Here is a 17,836-nt window from a genome sequence, read left to right as displayed (position 1 = left end):
GTTATTAAATTAGATCATAAGCAGTGCAGAACAGGGTGGGACCACCTGACACTGTCATTGACTTTGAAGTATCTACCCAGTAATAAAACATATAAAAATAAAAAGCCACCTTCAGTGCCTTCCACCTTAATCATATTGAGGAGAGTCTTTACTGTCAGTTGTGATGAAACCGTAGTGTCAATCTGTTTACATAGTGGGTGAACCCCCCTACCCAAGGTAGGACTTGCTAGTTCAGTTTAGGTGTGGGGAAAAGCTTTTCAGTTAAAGCTTTAATTATATCCAATAGATAGAATGGAGCAGCTAAGCTCTTTTAATTAAGCACTGATTAAATTGGTTTTCCATGATAGTTTTAATTTTCAAACATGGACACTTTAAATTTTTTAGATAAGGGGACAGAGAGCAATAGTCAGTTATCATTTTCTTTGTTACTTCAGTTATTACTAGGGATGAAGGGTTAGGAGGAGGCACAAATACTGTCATCAACATTTACTTAGAAACTACAGTCTGGGGGCCCTTTTATTAAGTGCTAGAAATACAAAGGTTACACCTATGCCTTCAAGAAGTTTATATTCCTTACTTAGGGAGACTGTGTGTGCATGTACACATGCATATGTGTCTGTTAGAACCTCTTGAGGCTGATTTGTAGTTTTGGTTTTTCTGAATATGAAGTCTAATAAATATATCCTAATGATCATTTTTAACAAATTTTTTTTATGAGAAGCCAGACAAATAAGTCAAAATATATTTTAGTATGTGTTTATATGTTAATGTACATTGTGTGTATATTGTGAATGGATATATACAGAATGATGAGTTAAAGTGTGATTATCTAAAAGTAGCCCAGGGACGCCTGAGTGGCTCAGTCGGTTAAGCGCCTGACTCTTGGTTTTGGCTCAGGTCATGATCTCGTGGTTTCGGGAGTTCAAGCCCTGTGTCTGGCTCTGCTCTGGCAGTGTGATCCTGCTTGGGATTCTCTTTGCCCTTCCTCTACTCGCGCTTTCTGTAAATGAATGAATAAATAAATAACCTAGACAAAAAGTGCTACCTCACAGGAAATTGTGAGATTAAGTGAAACAGGTGATGTAAAATGCTTAGTATAGTGGTTGGCACATATTTAATGCTCATAGATTCTCATTATCCACATGTTTATTATTCAGAGGAAAAAGAAGACTATGGATTAGGGAGATCAGGGAAGGAGGTAAGCATAATTTAAGTAATACATATTGCATCTTTTCTATTTAAAATATCTTCAGTCTGAGACCTGAATTGCTAATAGCACATACTGTGGAAGATACAATATAATATATATAAGTATGTATTAATGATAATGGTCTCTTTTATTTCAGGAGCTTTATATTGCTGTAGGAATATCTGGAGCCATTCAACATTTAGCTGGGATGAAAGACAGCAAGGTAACTACACAATAATAATGATCCTAAAAGAAAGATTTTTATATTTTAAAATTTTGGTTTCACTCTGTTTCCATATAGTTATACAGTGTATGTAAGTTCAGCCATTTAGATTAACATTTCTTTCAGGAACTGAAAGAAGTACAAGCTGCTGTTCACTGATTGAAGGTGTACCATTGGTAGGAGAGGCAGTGCCATGTCAGGGAAAAAAAGTGTGACCCTGAGTCCCAGCTTTGCTACTAGCTTACCACATGATGTGTCCTGTCTGCACCTCTGTTCTTTGCCTAACACAGGTGTTGGTTGATGATGTCTGAGGTCCCTTTCAGCTCTGAAATTAGTGGATAGAAAATTTAGGGTGAAAACAGCTTGATGAGGTTCTGATCATCTAACTAGTTTATAAGATTTCTCATCCCTGATTCTCTATCTGCTTTACCCTGGTCCCCTAAAAGTCCCACCCTCATATGTCAGCACAGCTCCTCTTCTCAGGCTGTTACTAAAGTGTGACGGACACATTTGGAGTTGGAGCATCTTAATATCTGAGTAATTGTTAAAAATACAGGATGTAGAGGAAACACTTGATTTTAAATTGCTGCTTGGACTATATCGGGAAGTCCTGTGTAATGACTCTGTGAACATATATTTCAGAATATGACACATTAATTCATGCATACGAATGTACAGTTTGAATTATGAACTTAGTCTTTCATGAAGACAGAGATGCTTCTGACACTCTGGCTTTTATGCATTCAGATGGAAGTTTGATATAAAAGGTAATAAAACTTTTAACAGGTTTAACTTCTAACTTGAAAAAAATGCATTCACTACCTCCTTGTAACCTCTAAATGAATTGGCCCAAAACCAGTCAGATTTCACAGTTGGATGGCAGGTTTCTTTACTGAGATATGAAAACAAGCAGTGCCAATGGGGAAAATGTTACTGCTGCATTAAAGAAAAAAAAAAACACTCTAGTACAGTAACCTTAAAAAATACTTTTAGCTGGGCCAGTTCAGACATATCTAATTCTGCTTCTCTGAAATAAAAGATTCTTCCTGCCAAGAAGTTCCTGGTAAAAATTGCCATCCCATGCCAGCAGGACTAGCTTGCAGGAGAGATGGAGTAGCTAGTATATGTTAAAGCAAAAAGGGAACAATTGAAGTAAGGAGACCAGTGTTCGGGAACAATCTATAAGAAGAAATTTGAGCCAAGAGTTTGTCTGTTTATGCAGTCAACAAATATTTATTAAGCACTTAGTTTGTACCAGATGCTGGGGATGCTTAAATGAAAAAGGCATAGCCCTTGTCATCAGTGCCTTATGTGGGAAACACAACAATCTCTGGTTGTAATTTTGGTTAAGGTCAAAAATGGGATATTAGAGTAATTGGTTTATATCTGATAATCACATTGCATACAAGCTACAGTTTTAATTAGCATCATGGTATAGTTTAGAGAGTATGAGATTTGGTCGTTATATCAAATGAGTCAATGTAATGAAAGCACTTTTTGAACTATATATGTATTAATTTCATTGAATACAATCTGTGCTTTAAAAGTTGTGTAAGGAAGGGGAGCATTCTTAAATACTTTAGTGGTTCCTTGCCCACAGTTGTGTGCTCTTGCTTTAAAAATAACTGCTATACAGTAGGAATGAAAAAGCTTTCAGATGATTAAACTGTCAGATGTTTGACTAGGTGGCCTCCAGGAAAATCATTAACCATCATTAATTAAATAAATCTCTGCTAGTTGCTGTGAAGCAGGCTTACATATTCCCAGAAGAGAAACACCTCCATACAAATCAAATGCTTGTGATTCAAAATGTTAGTCCTTGTGACTTTGGATTTAAGGTTCATATTGAAACCATCATTTATTGTCTTCGACCACACATGTTTCTCTGGAATAGTAGTTACCTGGACTGCACTGTGCTCTAATCTCAGATATTCTGGAATATTTTCATCTCTTTGAGGGACCCTAGAGGAATTACACATATGTCATATAGCCTATATTTTAAGCCAGCCTATATATCAAAGTTCTTCTAAAATGTGTTCCAGCTGTTTTCATGTGATAGAGTAATAGGCATTAGAAACTTAATTTTACTTCTAGAGAAATGAATTATTATAATCTATTAAAATAACACCACATTAGGGGCGCCTGGGTAGCTCAGTCGGTTAAGTCTCCACCTCTTGATTTCCACGCAGGTCATGATCTCTCCATTTGTGATATTGAGCCCTGCATCAGGCTCCTTGCTGATTTTATTTTATTATATTTATTTATTTATATATATTATTATATATATTTTATTATTTTATTTATTTATTATATTATATTTATTATATTTTATTATTATTTATTATATTCTTGGGATTCTCTCTCTTCCCCTCCCCCACGTGCACATGTTCTCTAAGTAAATAAATAAATAATTTTTTTTTTTAAAACAAACATTTTTTTAAAGCAAAAATAACACCACATTAGAATCAAATATATTAGAGTCAATACTTTACTTATTTTGAGAGTGAGTGCACACGTGTACACGTGTGCATGAGTGCAGAGAGAGGGATACACAGAATCAGGCAGGCTCTGGGCTGCCAGTGCAGAGCCCCATGTGAGGCTGGAACTCACAAACTGTGAGATGATGACCTGGAGCCAGTATCAAGAGTTGGACGCTTAACCGACCGAGTCACCCAGGTGCCCCTAGAGTCAAAACTTTAATTGCAGTGGTGTTAGAAGCACCTATGAAGAATACCAAACACTTTGTAACATATACGTAAATCTGTTATTAATAAATTGAATAATTGGTAAATGCAGCACCTTTTTGTGTGACTATTTCTCCTTAATCTGTTACTAATTGGTCATTACAATCCTTCATGTTAAAAATTCTTGTAGGAGATAAGAGGACCTTTTGGTAGTTCTTGTAGGAGACATAGTAATTTATTATATTATATTTGCTGCATACCTAAGGACTTAAACCTTTTTGTTTTAAAGTTCCTTACTAACAGGCTGACTAGATAACTTCTATATTGTAATAAAGACCCAGCATAATAATTTAAAAATAGTAAGTGGAATGCAGTATATGGAAGATAAATAGTTTGAGCTACAAACTATATGAATTAGGGTGTGGATTTGTTCTGTTTTTGTTTTTGTCTTTTTTTTAAGTTGAAATCCAACATTTAAAATCACAAGTTTAGGAGCACCTGGGTGGTTCAGTTGGTTAAGCGTCTGACTCTTGATTTCGGCTCAGGTTTGATTTCACAGTTGTGAGATCAAGTCCTGCATCCAACTCTGTGCTGAGCATGGAGCCTGCTTGAGATTCTGTCTCTCTGTCCTTCCCAGACATGCACATGTGCACATGCTCTCTCTCTTTCAAAAATAAAAAAACCCCGCATTTAAATTTATATATTGTTAACAGGACATAGAAGATATTAATCATTTTATAAGTGAAATAAGCTAAAGGTTGACTAATCATAATAAACATCTAATGATTTAATAAAGTAGACTTCTAACTATCATATTGAATAAAACACACCAAATATAAGGTACTTAATTTTTCATTCAAAGGTTTTATTCAGTGTATCTAAAGTTTTTTGATAAACTGCAGAACTTTTCAGTTACCTTTTAAGTCAGATTATTGAGGTATAATTTATATATAGTAAAATTCAACTTTTTGAGTGTACTCTACTTAAAACAAAATTCTGTGGTAAAATACACATAAAATTTACTATGTTTACCTTTTTTAAGTGTAGAATTAAAAATTGTGTACACATTGTCAGTGATATTAAATTATTCATAATGTTGTGCAACCATCACCACCATCCAATTCCAGAATTCTTTTCATCTTGTAAAATGAAACTCTGTACCCATTAAACAATAAGTTCCTAATTTCCCCCCATACCTCCCACCTCCTGGTAACCACAGTTATACTTTCTGTCTCTATGATTTTGACTATTCTGAGTACCTCAGATAAGTAGAGTCATCACATATATTTGTCTTTTTGTGACTGGCTTACTTCACTTAGCGTTTGTTGTTAGAGTTCATCCATGGTGTAGCATATGTCAGAATTTGCTCCTTTTCTGGGCTGAATAATATTCTGTTGTATCTGTATAACACATTTGGCTTATGTATTTATCCGTTGATGGACACTTGGATTGCTTCCATATTTAGGTATTGCAAATAATGCTACTGTGAACATGGGTGTGCAAATATGTCTTTGAGCCCTGTTTTAATTTCTTTTCAGCATATACCCAGAAAGTGGTATTGCTGGATCACATGGCAGTTCTACTTTTAATTTTCTAAGGAACTGCCATAATGTTTTCCACAGTGGTTGTACATTTCACATTCCCACCAATGGTGTACAAGAGCTCCAATTTTCCACATTCTTGCCAATACTTGTGGTTATATATATTTTTTAATAGTAGCCATCCTAATGAGTGTGAGGTGATATTGTAGTTTTGATTTGCATTTCCCTAGTGATCAGTAATGTGGAACGCCTTTTCATGTGCTTATTTGGCTATTTATGTATCTTCTTTGGAGAAGTGGTTATTCAGGTTGTCTTTTTGAATAGGCTTATTTGGGGGTTTTTTGTTCAGCTTAGAAGTTTTATTAAAAAATATTCTGTATATTAATCCCTTTTCCAATGTATGATTTGCAAATATTTCTCCCTTTCTCTGGATTGATTTTTTACTCTGTTTATAGTGTCTTTTGATTCACAACATTTAAAAATTCCCATGAAGTTCAGTTTGTCTTTTTTTCTATTATTGCTTATATGTTTGATGGACTATCCAAGAAATTATTGTCAAAAACAATGTCATGCAGCCTTTCCTCTGTGTTTTCTTCTGAGAGTTTTATAGTTTTAGTTAGGTCTTATGCTTAAATCTTTGATCCATTTTGAGTTACTTTTTGTTTTGGTATTAAGTGTCCCAACTTTATCGAGTTTTCCCAAAACCATTTGTTGTAAAGGCTCTCCTTCTGCATTCAGTGGTCTTGACACTCTTGTCAAAAATCGTTTGACCATATATGTGAGTGTCTATTTCAGAGCTCTCTCTATTCTATCCTGTCCGTCTGTATGTGTGTCTTTATGCCAGTACCACACTGTTTTAATTACTGTAGCTTTGTAGTAAGTTTTGAAATCAGGAAGTATGGGTCCTCCATCTTTGCTCTTTTTCTAGATTGTTTTAGCTATTCAGTGTCCCTTGAGATTCCATATGAATTTTAGGATAGGTTTTTTTAATTTCTGCAAAAAGAATGTCATTGGAAGGACAGTTTTGATGGATATAAAATTTGGGGTCAACAATTTTTTTCTTTTAGCATTTTGAATGTATCAATCAGCTCACTGCCTTCTGGTCTCCAATATTTCTGATGAGAAATCTGCCAATATTGAGGATCCCTTGTATGTAATGAGTCTCATGTCCCTGTTTTCAAGATTCTGTTTTTATCTTTGGCTTTTGAAAGTTTGACTATAATGTGTCTTGTGTGGGTCTCTTTGAATTCATCTTTCTTGGAGTTTGTTGAACATCTTGGATGTTTATATTAATGTCCTTCATCAAATTTAGGAAGTTTTCAGCCACTGTTTCTTCAATTCTTTCTGCCTCTTTTTCTTTCTTCTGGGTCTCCCACAATATATATTTTTGTTTGCTTGTTGTTGGCCCACAGGACCCTTCACTTTTCTTTAATCTTTTTCTTTCTATTCTAAGGACTTGATAATTTTCATTGTCCTACTTTCTTTTTAAAAAATTTTTTTTAAATGTTTATTTGTTTTTGAGAGAGAGAGAGACAGAGTGCAAGTGGGGGAGGGGACAGAGAGAGGGAGACACAGAATCCAAAGCAGGCTCCAGACTCTGAGCTGTCAGCACAGCCCGATGCAGGGCTCAAACCCACAAACTGCGAGATCATGACCTGAGCCAAAGTTGGATGCTTAATTGACTGAGCCGCCCAGGCGCCCCTCCATTGTCCTACTTTCAGGTTTGCTGATTCTGTCTTCTGCTTGTTCAGATCTGCGTTTGAGTCTCTCCAGTGAATTTTTTATTTCAGTTATTATATTTTACATCTCCAGAATTTTCTTTTTGGTTTCTCTTTAAATTTCGCCTCTTTTTTGATATTTCTATTTTGTTCATACATTGCTAGCTTGACTTCCTCCACATCTTTATAATTCTTTGAGCATCTTTAAAATGGTTGTTTTAAAGTCTTTCTATGGTAGGGCTGCCTTTGGATCTTTTTCTTTAAAAAAATTTTTTTTAATGTTTATTTTTTAGAGAGAGAGAGAGCATGAGCGGGGGAGGAGCAGAGAGAGAGAGAGGGAGACACAGAATCTGAAGCAGGCTCCAGGCTCTAAGCTGTCAGTACAGAGCCTGACACGGGGCTCGAACTCACCAACCATGAGATCATGACCTAAGCTGAAGTCGGACACCCAGACGACTAAGCCACCCAGGCACCCCCGGATCTTTTTCATAGGCAATTTCTATTGATTTTATTTTATTTTATTTTTTTGCCTTTGAATGGAATTTTCCTTGATTTTTTTTTCCTGTTTCTTAGTATGCCTTGTGATTTTGTTGTTGTTGTTGTTGAAAACTGGATATTTAAATCTGATAATATGGTATTCCTGTTAATCAGATTCTCCTCCTTTCCCAGCGTTTGCTGTTTGTTTAAAAAAAAAAAAAAAATTTTAACATTTATTTTTGAGACAGAGAGAGACAGAGCATGAATGGGGGAGGGTCAGAGAGAGAGGGAGACACAGAATCCAAAACAGGCTCCAGGCTCTGAGTGGTCAGCACAGAGCCCGATGCGGGGCTTGAACTCAGGGACCTGACCGTGAGAGATCATGACCTGAGCTGAAGTCAGACGCTTAACTGGACTGAGCCACCCAGGCGCCCCACTGTTTGTTTTTATTTATCGTTCTTTTTTGATTGTTGTAGGCTCTTTGCCAAAGATTAACCTGAGGTATAAACTTAAGGTCTTTTTGTGTCCTTTCTCAGCCTGAATGTGTGGCCAATTTGTAATTTTCCCTGTATCAGCAGTTGCTTTTGAGAAAAAGAGAACAATGAAGGGAGGCAGAAGAAGTGCTTTAAGGCTTTAAATCCCCTGGAGGTAACTTTAGCCAGAGTAGGGGAGGGACGTGCAACAGTGGGGAAGTGCAACAGCAATGGCCATCCTCCTCTATTTGTATGCATCTCTTTGATCAGAAACAGCAGTCAGTAACCAAAGCACTGGTCCCCCAGTAGTTGGGGGACAAGAGTTCTTTTTGCCCACTCTTGTTCCTGCAGGCTGTGTGCAAGCTGCTCCAGGAATATGTGCACAGCTGCTTGCCACTGGGGGTGGGGACTGTTACTGCACTAAAGAGCTGCAGCTTACTTTGCAAGCCAGGCCCTGGAAGTTGCAAGCTCCAAGAGTTCCAAAATGGTTACATTAGACAGATTCTGCCAATGCAGTTGTTAACAGTCTAGATGGGGAGACAGATTGCTGATGCTTCCTACTTTGCCATCTTCCCAGAATCCTCTCCTCTGATTTATTACTTCCTAAAATATTTTCTTTCCATAAGTCAGAGAAGAACTTAGAAAAATAATTGTTTAAAATCTTTTAAAATACTGTGATGGGCCAGTGGGGAGTGGGAGATAATTTTGTTATGTACCAACCCAGAAATTTATAAATTTACAATATTGGCACAAATGAATCAGATTAATCTTATTTGGTAGACATTTTTAACCATATAAATTTGTTGTTGGGAATGTTAAAATACAGCCATCAATCTATATGTTTTCTTGATAAAGGCCAAACTCTTTATTTCACAGACAATTGTGGCTATTAACAAAGACCCAGAAGCTCCAATTTTTCAAGTGGCAGATTACGGAATAGTCGCTGATTTATTTAAGGTAAGCTGGCCATCAGAGAGGTGGCTGTTACCTAGCTTGTCATCCAAGAACCTTTTAGAGTTGATAGAAAAGAGGCTATTATAGGAAAGTCTTGTATGTGTGTGTACTGTGTGTCTCTATATATTAATACATTTACCAGTTTTGAGCTACTTAAAGTGAAGTTGTCCTGATAAATACATGACATTTATATAAAGTGTTATAACTTTCCCTTTAAGAGGGAGTCCATTGGGGCCATTTCCGTTTTTCATACTAACTTTTCCTCCCACTGGTATATCTTAGTGGTCAAATGACTGCCGTTAATTACTGTTCTTACGGGGGAGCCTGGTTGGCTCAGTGGGTTAAGCTTCCAAATCCTGATTTCAGCTCAGATCATGATGTTATGGTTCCTGGGTTCGAGCCCCACATAGGGCCCTGCGCTGGTGGTACAGAGCCTGTTTGGGATTCTTTCTCTCCAGTCTCTCTCTCTGCCCCTACCCCACTTGCTCTCGCTTTCAAAATAAATAAACTTTAAAAAAAGAAAAAAAGAGGTAATCCATATTGTCTTTAAAATATCCACATGACTTTTGGCATCTCGTGTGCATAGTTAGTACACAATGTGAAGTGATTCAGGTAATTATAACCTAGAATCATATTTGACAGGTACCTTAAAGAAATTCACATCAAATACCCTCATTCAGAAATTTGCCAACAATGCTACAGCTTTTCAGGGAAAGAGGGGGCATTCAAGTCCATTTTATCTGACTCAACAAGTATGCTCTGCTTGAGAGTTAAAGGCCTTCCTAACCTGATAAATGTAGGGGAGAACACTTATTTCCCACTCTTCATAGTCTTCACTGTTTTGAGTGTTCTTTCCACCCTGCCACCACCCCTGTAGTTACCCTACCCATGAATGAAATTACTTTAGTGATATTGATGTGCACCTGATACTCATTTGGCCACATTTAAAGGTGATAGCTCATGCATGGCCTAACTGCTTTTTGTCCCTCAGGGCCTGTCTACAAACTTCTAGGTTGCCTAGAAGTGCAGAAAGCACTCATGCAGGCATTGAGGCTCTGAAAGTAGCATCTAGCCCAGGGAGAAGTCGGTTTGCTAGAGTGAGGAACCCCTTGCACAGAATTACAGTGAGCTACTGTGGGCCTTAATAGAGAGGCTGCAGCCTGAGAATAGAGCCAGGGTGGTCCTCTTGGCAAGAGGATTGGCCCATTACCATGGGCTCCACTAGCAGTGTATATGATCCAGATAAACTAATGAGTGTATTTTGAGAACACGTCTAAACTGTGAAGTATGTGTTCATAGGGCATCCTTCACCTCAGGAGCACCCCCCACCCCATCCCTCAAAGGGCCTGTATCTTGCCCTGGAAGAGTACAGCCCCACTTCAGTGATCCTGGGGTCCTATAATTGAAATTTAGGATTTAGGTAGTTCTTCTGCAATTGTTACTTGGCCCAGCTGTGTAAGAACAATATATATAAGTTTTAAGTTTATTATGTTGAGAGAGAGAGAGAGAGGTAGCGCGCACATGTGTGGGTGAGCAGGGGAAGGGCAGAGAAAGAGGGAGAGTCCCAAGCGCAGAGCCCGACGTGGGGCTCAACCTCACAAACCATGAGATCATGACTTGAGCCGAAATCAAGAGTCCGATTCCTAACCAACTGAGCCACCCAGGAGCCCCTGTAAGAACAGTAATTAATGGTAGTCATTTGACCACTAAGATATGCCAGTTGGAGGAAAAGTTAGTGTGAAAAACAAATTTTTTGTATCTCTGTACAAGGATAACTTTGTTCAAGTATCAAGCATTTAGCTCCAGTGAGAAGGGGTAGAGGGGTAAAGACCTTTTAAATAAAAAATATGAAATTAAACACTTCTGAACCCTATCCATGTATTGTGTTGACACATTTGCAAACAGACATCTACTGTAGTTTGCCTTTTATTTTTCTTCAAGAGAATATTTTAATAAATTTGCAAGTTGTTTTGTTTATGTTTTTCTGTTAGCGTATTGTGTATTGCAACCTACAGACAGGGCTTACTTGATAAATGGATGAAGTATTAGTTGGAAATTTGTGATGTTTATACGGTGGACACCTGCCTTGGGGCAGGAGCATCTTTGTAGCAATTACTGATGGAATGGTATCACACACACTGTGCTTCTTGCATTTAGGGGAGCTCCCAGGTTTGACATGAGAGAGAGACAGAGAGGTATGTGAGCGAGTGAGAGCGTGTGTGTGCTGAGAGAGGTATCTTGTTGAGAGTCCTAGGATAGTAGAAGTGGAAAGGGACCTAAAGAATCATTCAGTTAGCCGATTTGCAACTGGAGATTCTCAAGTTGTTCTTGGTGTTTTAAGAAGCCTACATGTGATAATGTGTTTGGACTAAGACCTAACGTTTATTTGCTTTTAGCTAGAATTATATTAAGGTAGTGATTATCTCATCCTGCTCCGAAGTTCTGAAGCACAGTTATATATACCTTTAATTAATATAAAGGGAGAAAAGTTAATCCTTTAAAAAGCAGTCTGATTAGATTATAAAATATCAAAAATATTGCTTGGGGGGCACCTAGCTGGCTTGGTTGGTAGAGCATGTGACTCTTGATCTCGGGATTGTAAGTTCAAGCCCCATGTTGGGTATAGAAATGACTTAAAAATAAAATCTTTAAAAAAAAATTACTGCTTGAGTTGCAGCTTCCCATTAGCTACTACATGTATAACACAAATAAGTCATGTTCTTTTTTAAATTGCCTATGTCCCAAAGAGATGTGATTTGGGGAAGTTATTCTGCAAGTTTTTGGTACAGCTAAGGCTCCTGATTCCATCCTTTCACTCATCACCCTGCCTTCCCATCTCATCAGGGACTGCCAGGTGGTTCATCACTACTGCTCTTTAATAAATCGCAGTAAAAAGGATTGCACCTTTGGCAGACTCTGGGAACTTAGACGGTATCCATCAGATTGTTTTGTCAGTTGAAATCAGAATGAGTATAATATAGGTGAATATTGTAGTAATTCCGACCGAAGAGTGGACAAGGTAGTATAGTGACTATTCTCTTCAGGGTCACCCTCTGTCTTTTAAAAATAAAATATTTAAAAGTATAACAATACATAAAAGTACAATTATGCAAAATATGAGTGAGTGAGAGCATAATCTATTTCAGATTAAGACCTTAAAGAAAATATTGTAAGTCAGGGGTGCCTGCCTAGCTCAATTGGGAGAGCATGCAGATCTTGATCTCAGGGTTGTAAATTCAAGCCCCACGTCAGGCGTAGAGATTACTTAAAAAAATAAAATCTTAAAAAAAATATCATAAGTCAAATAATAGTTATGTAAAAAGGACTTTTTTAGACTAAATTTCTGTGTAAAAATTTTAAATTTCAAACTGTCACACATAGCGTGACTAATAATTCTCTAAGTGATATGGTATCCACCAAACTTCATGTCTGGAGTAAATGTAAATGTAAATTTATTCTTTAATATTTATTTTTTTATGTCACCCGTAGAGATGACAAGTTTTTTTCTTAATATAAGAAAAATAATATGGTACAGTAGTTAAGAGCTTTAATTCAGATTCTGTCTTGGCCACATACTAGTTAAGTTATCTTGGCCAATTACTTAACTTTTCTGAATGTAAGCTTCCTCAAAAGTAATATAAATAATATACTACCTACCTTACATGGTTGTATTGAAAGTTAAATGAGATTATGCTATACCTAGTACAGTCTTGGTTAAATATTAGCCTACCTGTTTGTATTTCTTTTCATAATAGGTACATAATAGGTGTTCAATAAATGGTAAATATTATAATCAGAGTCAGAGTGACAGAGCACAGGACACCACCTGACTGGTTGTTGTTTTTTGTTTTTTTTTAAAGCTTTCCTGAAATTTAATTCACAAATCATAAAGTTCACCCTTTTAAAATGCAAAGTTCAGTGAGTTTTAGTATATTCAGAGTTATGCAACCATTAGCTATTTAATTCCAGAACATTTTCTTCACACTGAGAAGAAACCCCATACCCATTTGCAGTCACTCCCTGTTCTGCACTCTCCCCAGCCCCTGGCAACAACTAACCTGTTTTGTGTTTCTATGGATTTGCCAATCCTGGACATTTCATATAAATAGAATCATGTAATATATGGGCTTTCTGTGGTTGGCTTCTTAGCATAATGTTTTCAAGATTCATCTGTGTTGTCTCCTATATCAGCACTTTCGTTTCCTTTTAGTGCAAAATAATATCCATTGTGTGGATATGCCTCATTTTGTTTATGCATTAATCATTTGATAGACATTTGACTTTCTGCTCTTTGGCTATTATAAATGCTACTGTGAGCATTTAAGCTTTTATACATACATATATGTTTTTATCTTGTTTGGGTATATATCTAGGAATGGAATTTCTGGGTCACTTGAAAACTCTATTTTTAGCATTTTGAAGAACTGTCAGATTGTTTTCCAAAGTGGCTGCCCCATTTTACATTTCCACCAATAATGTATATGAAGGCTCCAATTTCTCCATACACTCACTAACACTTCTTACTATCCCATCTTTTTTGTTATAGACTTCCTAATGGGTATGAAATGGTAACTTGTGGTCTTGATTTGTATTTCCTTGATAGCTAATGATGATGAGCATTTCTTCATGTCTTTATTAACCATTTATAATGTATTTTCTTTGGAGATATGTCTGTGCAAATCCTTTGCCCATTTTAAAGTTGTGTTATTTGTCTTTTTGTAGTTGAGTTATAAGAGTTCTTTATTCTGGATACAAGTTCTTTATTAGGTATATGATTTGCAAATATTTTCTTCATTCTGCGGGTTGACTTTTCCTGTTTTCTCTCTCCCTCTTCTCTTTTCTTTTCTTTTGCAATTTACTTATTTGTTTTTATTACTGGCTTTATTAAATGAGTCATGAATCAGGCAGCATCCCATCTAACAAGTAGAGGGGAGCTCCTGTCTTTTCACTTTCTCGGTGTCCTTTGACGCATACAGGTTTACAATTTGTTGAAGTCCAGTTTATTTTTTCTTTTATTGCTTGTCCTTTAGTAGGTGTCATATATGTGAAACTTTTGTCTAATCCAGTACAATGATTATAGGCCTACAAATATCTGTTCTAAGTCCCCACTTTGATTTCCTTTGGGTATATACCTTTGAATTGCTGGATAATGTGGTAATTCTGTGGTTAGCTTTTCAAAGAATCTCCAAGCTGCTTTCTCTAGTGGCTGCACCACTTTACATTCAGCAGTGTGCAAATGTTCTAGTTTTTCCACATCTTTGTTAACAGCTGTTACTTTTCTTTTTTAAATACTTTAAGACAGAGAGAGAGAGACCATAAGTGGGAATGGGGCAGAGAGAGAGGGAGACACAGAATCCAAAGCAGTCTCCAGGCTCTGAGCTGTCAGCACAGAGCCCGATGTGGCGCTCCAACTCATGAACTGTGAGGTCATGACCTGAGATGAAGTCGGATGCTTAACCGACTGAGCCACCCAAGCACCCCAGAATATCTTATTTTAAATGTAAATTTACTTTCATTTAGTCTTACTGAATAGAGAGCTGCCTCTACAATATCTAAAATAAAAATAAGAATCCAGATCTTTGAGTTTGCTCAGGCTATAAGATATTCAGTGAACCAGAGTTGGCATTTTCTTTTCCCTAAGTAAGGCATTGTGTGGTATGCTTGGAAAGTCTGAGGTTGATCTAATAAAAAAGGATATAGATGATGGACAAAGTCCTCTTAACCCTATTTTGGGTAGTGTGGCAGGAAGACGTTCTGGAAGGTTTTTAAAAATTGTGTGTTCTAACTCAGGTTAAATGTTTCATTTAAAAGAAGTTGTTAGGCTCTAGCCTATTTTTCATGAAACACGTCGGTCCCACGTGAGGCTTGTTTAGCATGTCATCTGTGTGACTGGCATAAGCTCATGGTCTCTCCACCGTGGAAAGCTGGGACAAGTGGTGCCAGCACCTAATGCTGCCCCTGAGCTAATGCCTGCTGGCTCCATGGTAAACACGGGCCTTTTAATAGGCTGGAGACAAAGTGACATTCGGAAGAAACAACATGTCGACAATTTCCTTAATAAATTTTGTACGAACACATTATTTCCACCTAATGGAAATGTAGCTCTCTTAAATAATTGAGAGGCTATATTCATCAGTGGCGAGTTCAACTGGGATCTCTCTGAGCTAGGACAGTCGACAGCCCCATGGAAGACTGGGTAATTGATGTTTTACACAAGTGGCTCGGCTAGTTTTCAGGTGGGCTCCGTGTGACCCTCCCCTACAGTCCCCACTCACAGCCTCCTCTGTTGTCCAGGCTGAAAGCAGCTTCACACTGAAAGTTCCAGTTGCAGCCCCTGAACTGCCAAGACTAAGGGTTAGTAATTAATCCATTTTAAAATGGGAGCCAACTCCGTCAGTTTTCCTTCACTGTGGTTTCTTATTTTGTCTGTTGACCAGACATTGCATTAGCACAACCTTTATTTTCATAAAGAATGGTGAAATTGAATGTTCAGCGTGCAGCCTGTTTTTAAGTGCAGAAAGATAGTAACATGTGCTGAAGAAGCAACTGTAGTGTTTGTGGAAGGAAAGATGAGTGAGCAAACGAACAATGAGAAAACAAGTGCTAGGGGGGCCAGCAAGAGTCATGACTAAGGAAGAGACTTTGGTATGGACTTTGAAGGAAAGGCCAGAGTACAGTAAGGGAAGGAAGAATGCCCAGAAAACATGAAGGTAAAAAATACACATGACTCTCCTCACAAAAGAAAAATTGGACTCCTGTTTCTGTGGTGCCTTTGTAAGGTTTGTGGTTGTGTCACAAAGGTCCCTAGGCAGTGCGTGGGCCAGTGGTTCTGCCAGCCGTGTGTCTGGGTGGTTTCTCCCTGTAAACGTGTATAGTCTTCCCACAGATGGGAGGGAGGCCACCCAAGGGGGGAGTTGGGTGGGGGAGGGGCACCTCGTGCCTCAGCAGTGATGCGCGTGGCTTCTTTTGGCCTCCGTGTACTTCTTAAGGAGCTATGACTGTAGCACACTAAAGGCTCAAATTGCTTAATTACTTTTATTTTTTTTTAATTTGCAGGTAGTTCCTGAAATGACTGAGCTGCTGAAGAAAAAATGAGTTACCATATTTCAAGAAGGAATATATGTCAAAGTATTCAGTTGAAGTAGAAATTCATGGCTAGTATATTCAAAAGTATGAAGAGCTAAATATCGTAATTTAAGAAAAAATTCTCACAGATGCCAGAATGCTTTTTTATGAGCCTGTTATTATATTTCTTTTTAATTATTTGTGGTTCCAAACAATTATTTTTTGAAATTTTCTAATTCTGTAATACAATATATAATAATAAAACATTTCCACAGCTTTAAAACTACTACCAGAAATATGCCTAGCTTCATAAAGAAAAAAAACTGAAGAAAATGAGTAAAAATTGATTTTTTCTTTGCCTGTCTTGTTCATGGAGGACTCTGGGTTTTATGCAAGATTATAAAAATGAATGCTCCTACCAGACTAATCATCTTAATATGATTATTGAGAGAAGGGAACTAGATTGGCAAATTCAGCTAAAAAAGCATGAATATTCTCTTAAATATATTCCAGTCTTCAGAAAACCATAACTAATATGACAAAAGCAGATCTGATAAACCTGAATCTACTGAATATATTTAGTTGGCTTAAGTTAAATTTAATTTTCCATTTCATTTTAAAGTTTTGTCAGCTTATAGAGGACTTTGTCTATAAAGAAGAGGGGAATGGAGAAGGAGGGGCTGCTTTGCCACAATATGGCCTCTTTTGTTAACAGATAGTTTGATATTATGTTTAAATTCCTGCTCAGAGATTGCTTTGGCTTTTCTCTGGCCCTCCTGATGCTTCCTTTGGGTTCTCTTAGGAAGCAGTCAGGCATGGGAGATGGCCACACTTGCGGTTGCCTCTGGCACTCTCACTCTGCCCCCTAGGGCACAGCTGAGATCAAGAGTTCCACAGGGGCTAGAAGCTAGTATAAGTGCGAGACCAAGAACAGAGGCTAGTGAGGCTTGGTCCATTCTGTGGGAAGGCACAGGCAGTTATCTGGAGTCCTGTAAAAGCCAGGAGCCAGCAGGCAAGTAGAATGAAGACAGCTGTGTCTGAAGCAGATCTGCAGAAGTTGTAGTAGGTAACAGGACGAGGAAACCTCAGGGAGGGCATAGGAAGTGACCAGTGGTACATGAGGGGAGGGGCGGACTAGTTGAACTGATTTGTGTCATAATCCTTTGCTATGAAACACTTTTAGAAGTTAAACGCCTCTGGCATTTCAGCCTTCTTGAACCTCATAGGATGAAAAGATGGCAATAAAATGAAGCACAGCAATGTAGAATGTCAGGGCTGAGAGCGATCATCTGGTTCAGCTCCCTTGTTCAGATGGGACACTGAAGCACAGAGAAGTGGTGAAGAAAACGAAGACTTGTCCAAGACCACAGGTTTGAGGCTCTTCCCAGGGGAGTTCACCTTGCTTAGGGCCCTCTCCCTTTACCCTGTTGGACACTGTACCTTGGGGATAGGAGAGATGCACAGGTGACAAGTGGAGAGGGACCCCTAGTCTGGGGTGTGCTGGCTCAGGGA

At 37.8% G+C, this 17,836-nt stretch overlaps 1 protein-coding gene across 3 annotated transcripts in view; it reads left to right on the top strand.

The window, feature by feature from the left end:
* Nucleotides 1-16,610, top strand: part of ETFA (electron transfer flavoprotein subunit alpha) — an 83,004-nt gene extending 66,394 nt beyond the window's left edge. For 2 of the 3 annotated variants that reach the window (XM_058736950.1, XM_058736951.1), the window contains exons 10-12: nucleotides 1,347-1,412; nucleotides 9,182-9,262; nucleotides 16,316-16,610. In XM_058736950.1, the coding sequence (XP_058592933.1) occupies nucleotides 1,347-1,412; nucleotides 9,182-9,262; nucleotides 16,316-16,354 (186 nt within the window). In that variant the 3' untranslated portion in view covers nucleotides 16,355-16,610. The remainder of the gene's footprint in view (nucleotides 1-1,346; nucleotides 1,413-9,181; nucleotides 9,263-16,315) is intronic. The other variant, XM_058736952.1, reaches the window with a different exon arrangement.
* The last annotated feature ends 1,226 nt before the right edge of the window (nucleotides 16,611-17,836 follow it).

This window comes from Neofelis nebulosa, chromosome 7 (genome assembly GCF_028018385.1).
Source record: "Neofelis nebulosa isolate mNeoNeb1 chromosome 7, mNeoNeb1.pri, whole genome shotgun sequence".
NCBI classification, from domain to species: Eukaryota; Metazoa; Chordata; class Mammalia; order Carnivora; family Felidae; genus Neofelis; species Neofelis nebulosa.
Note: the sequence above shows the minus strand (reverse complement) of the source record. Positions and strands in the feature narration are given on the sequence as shown.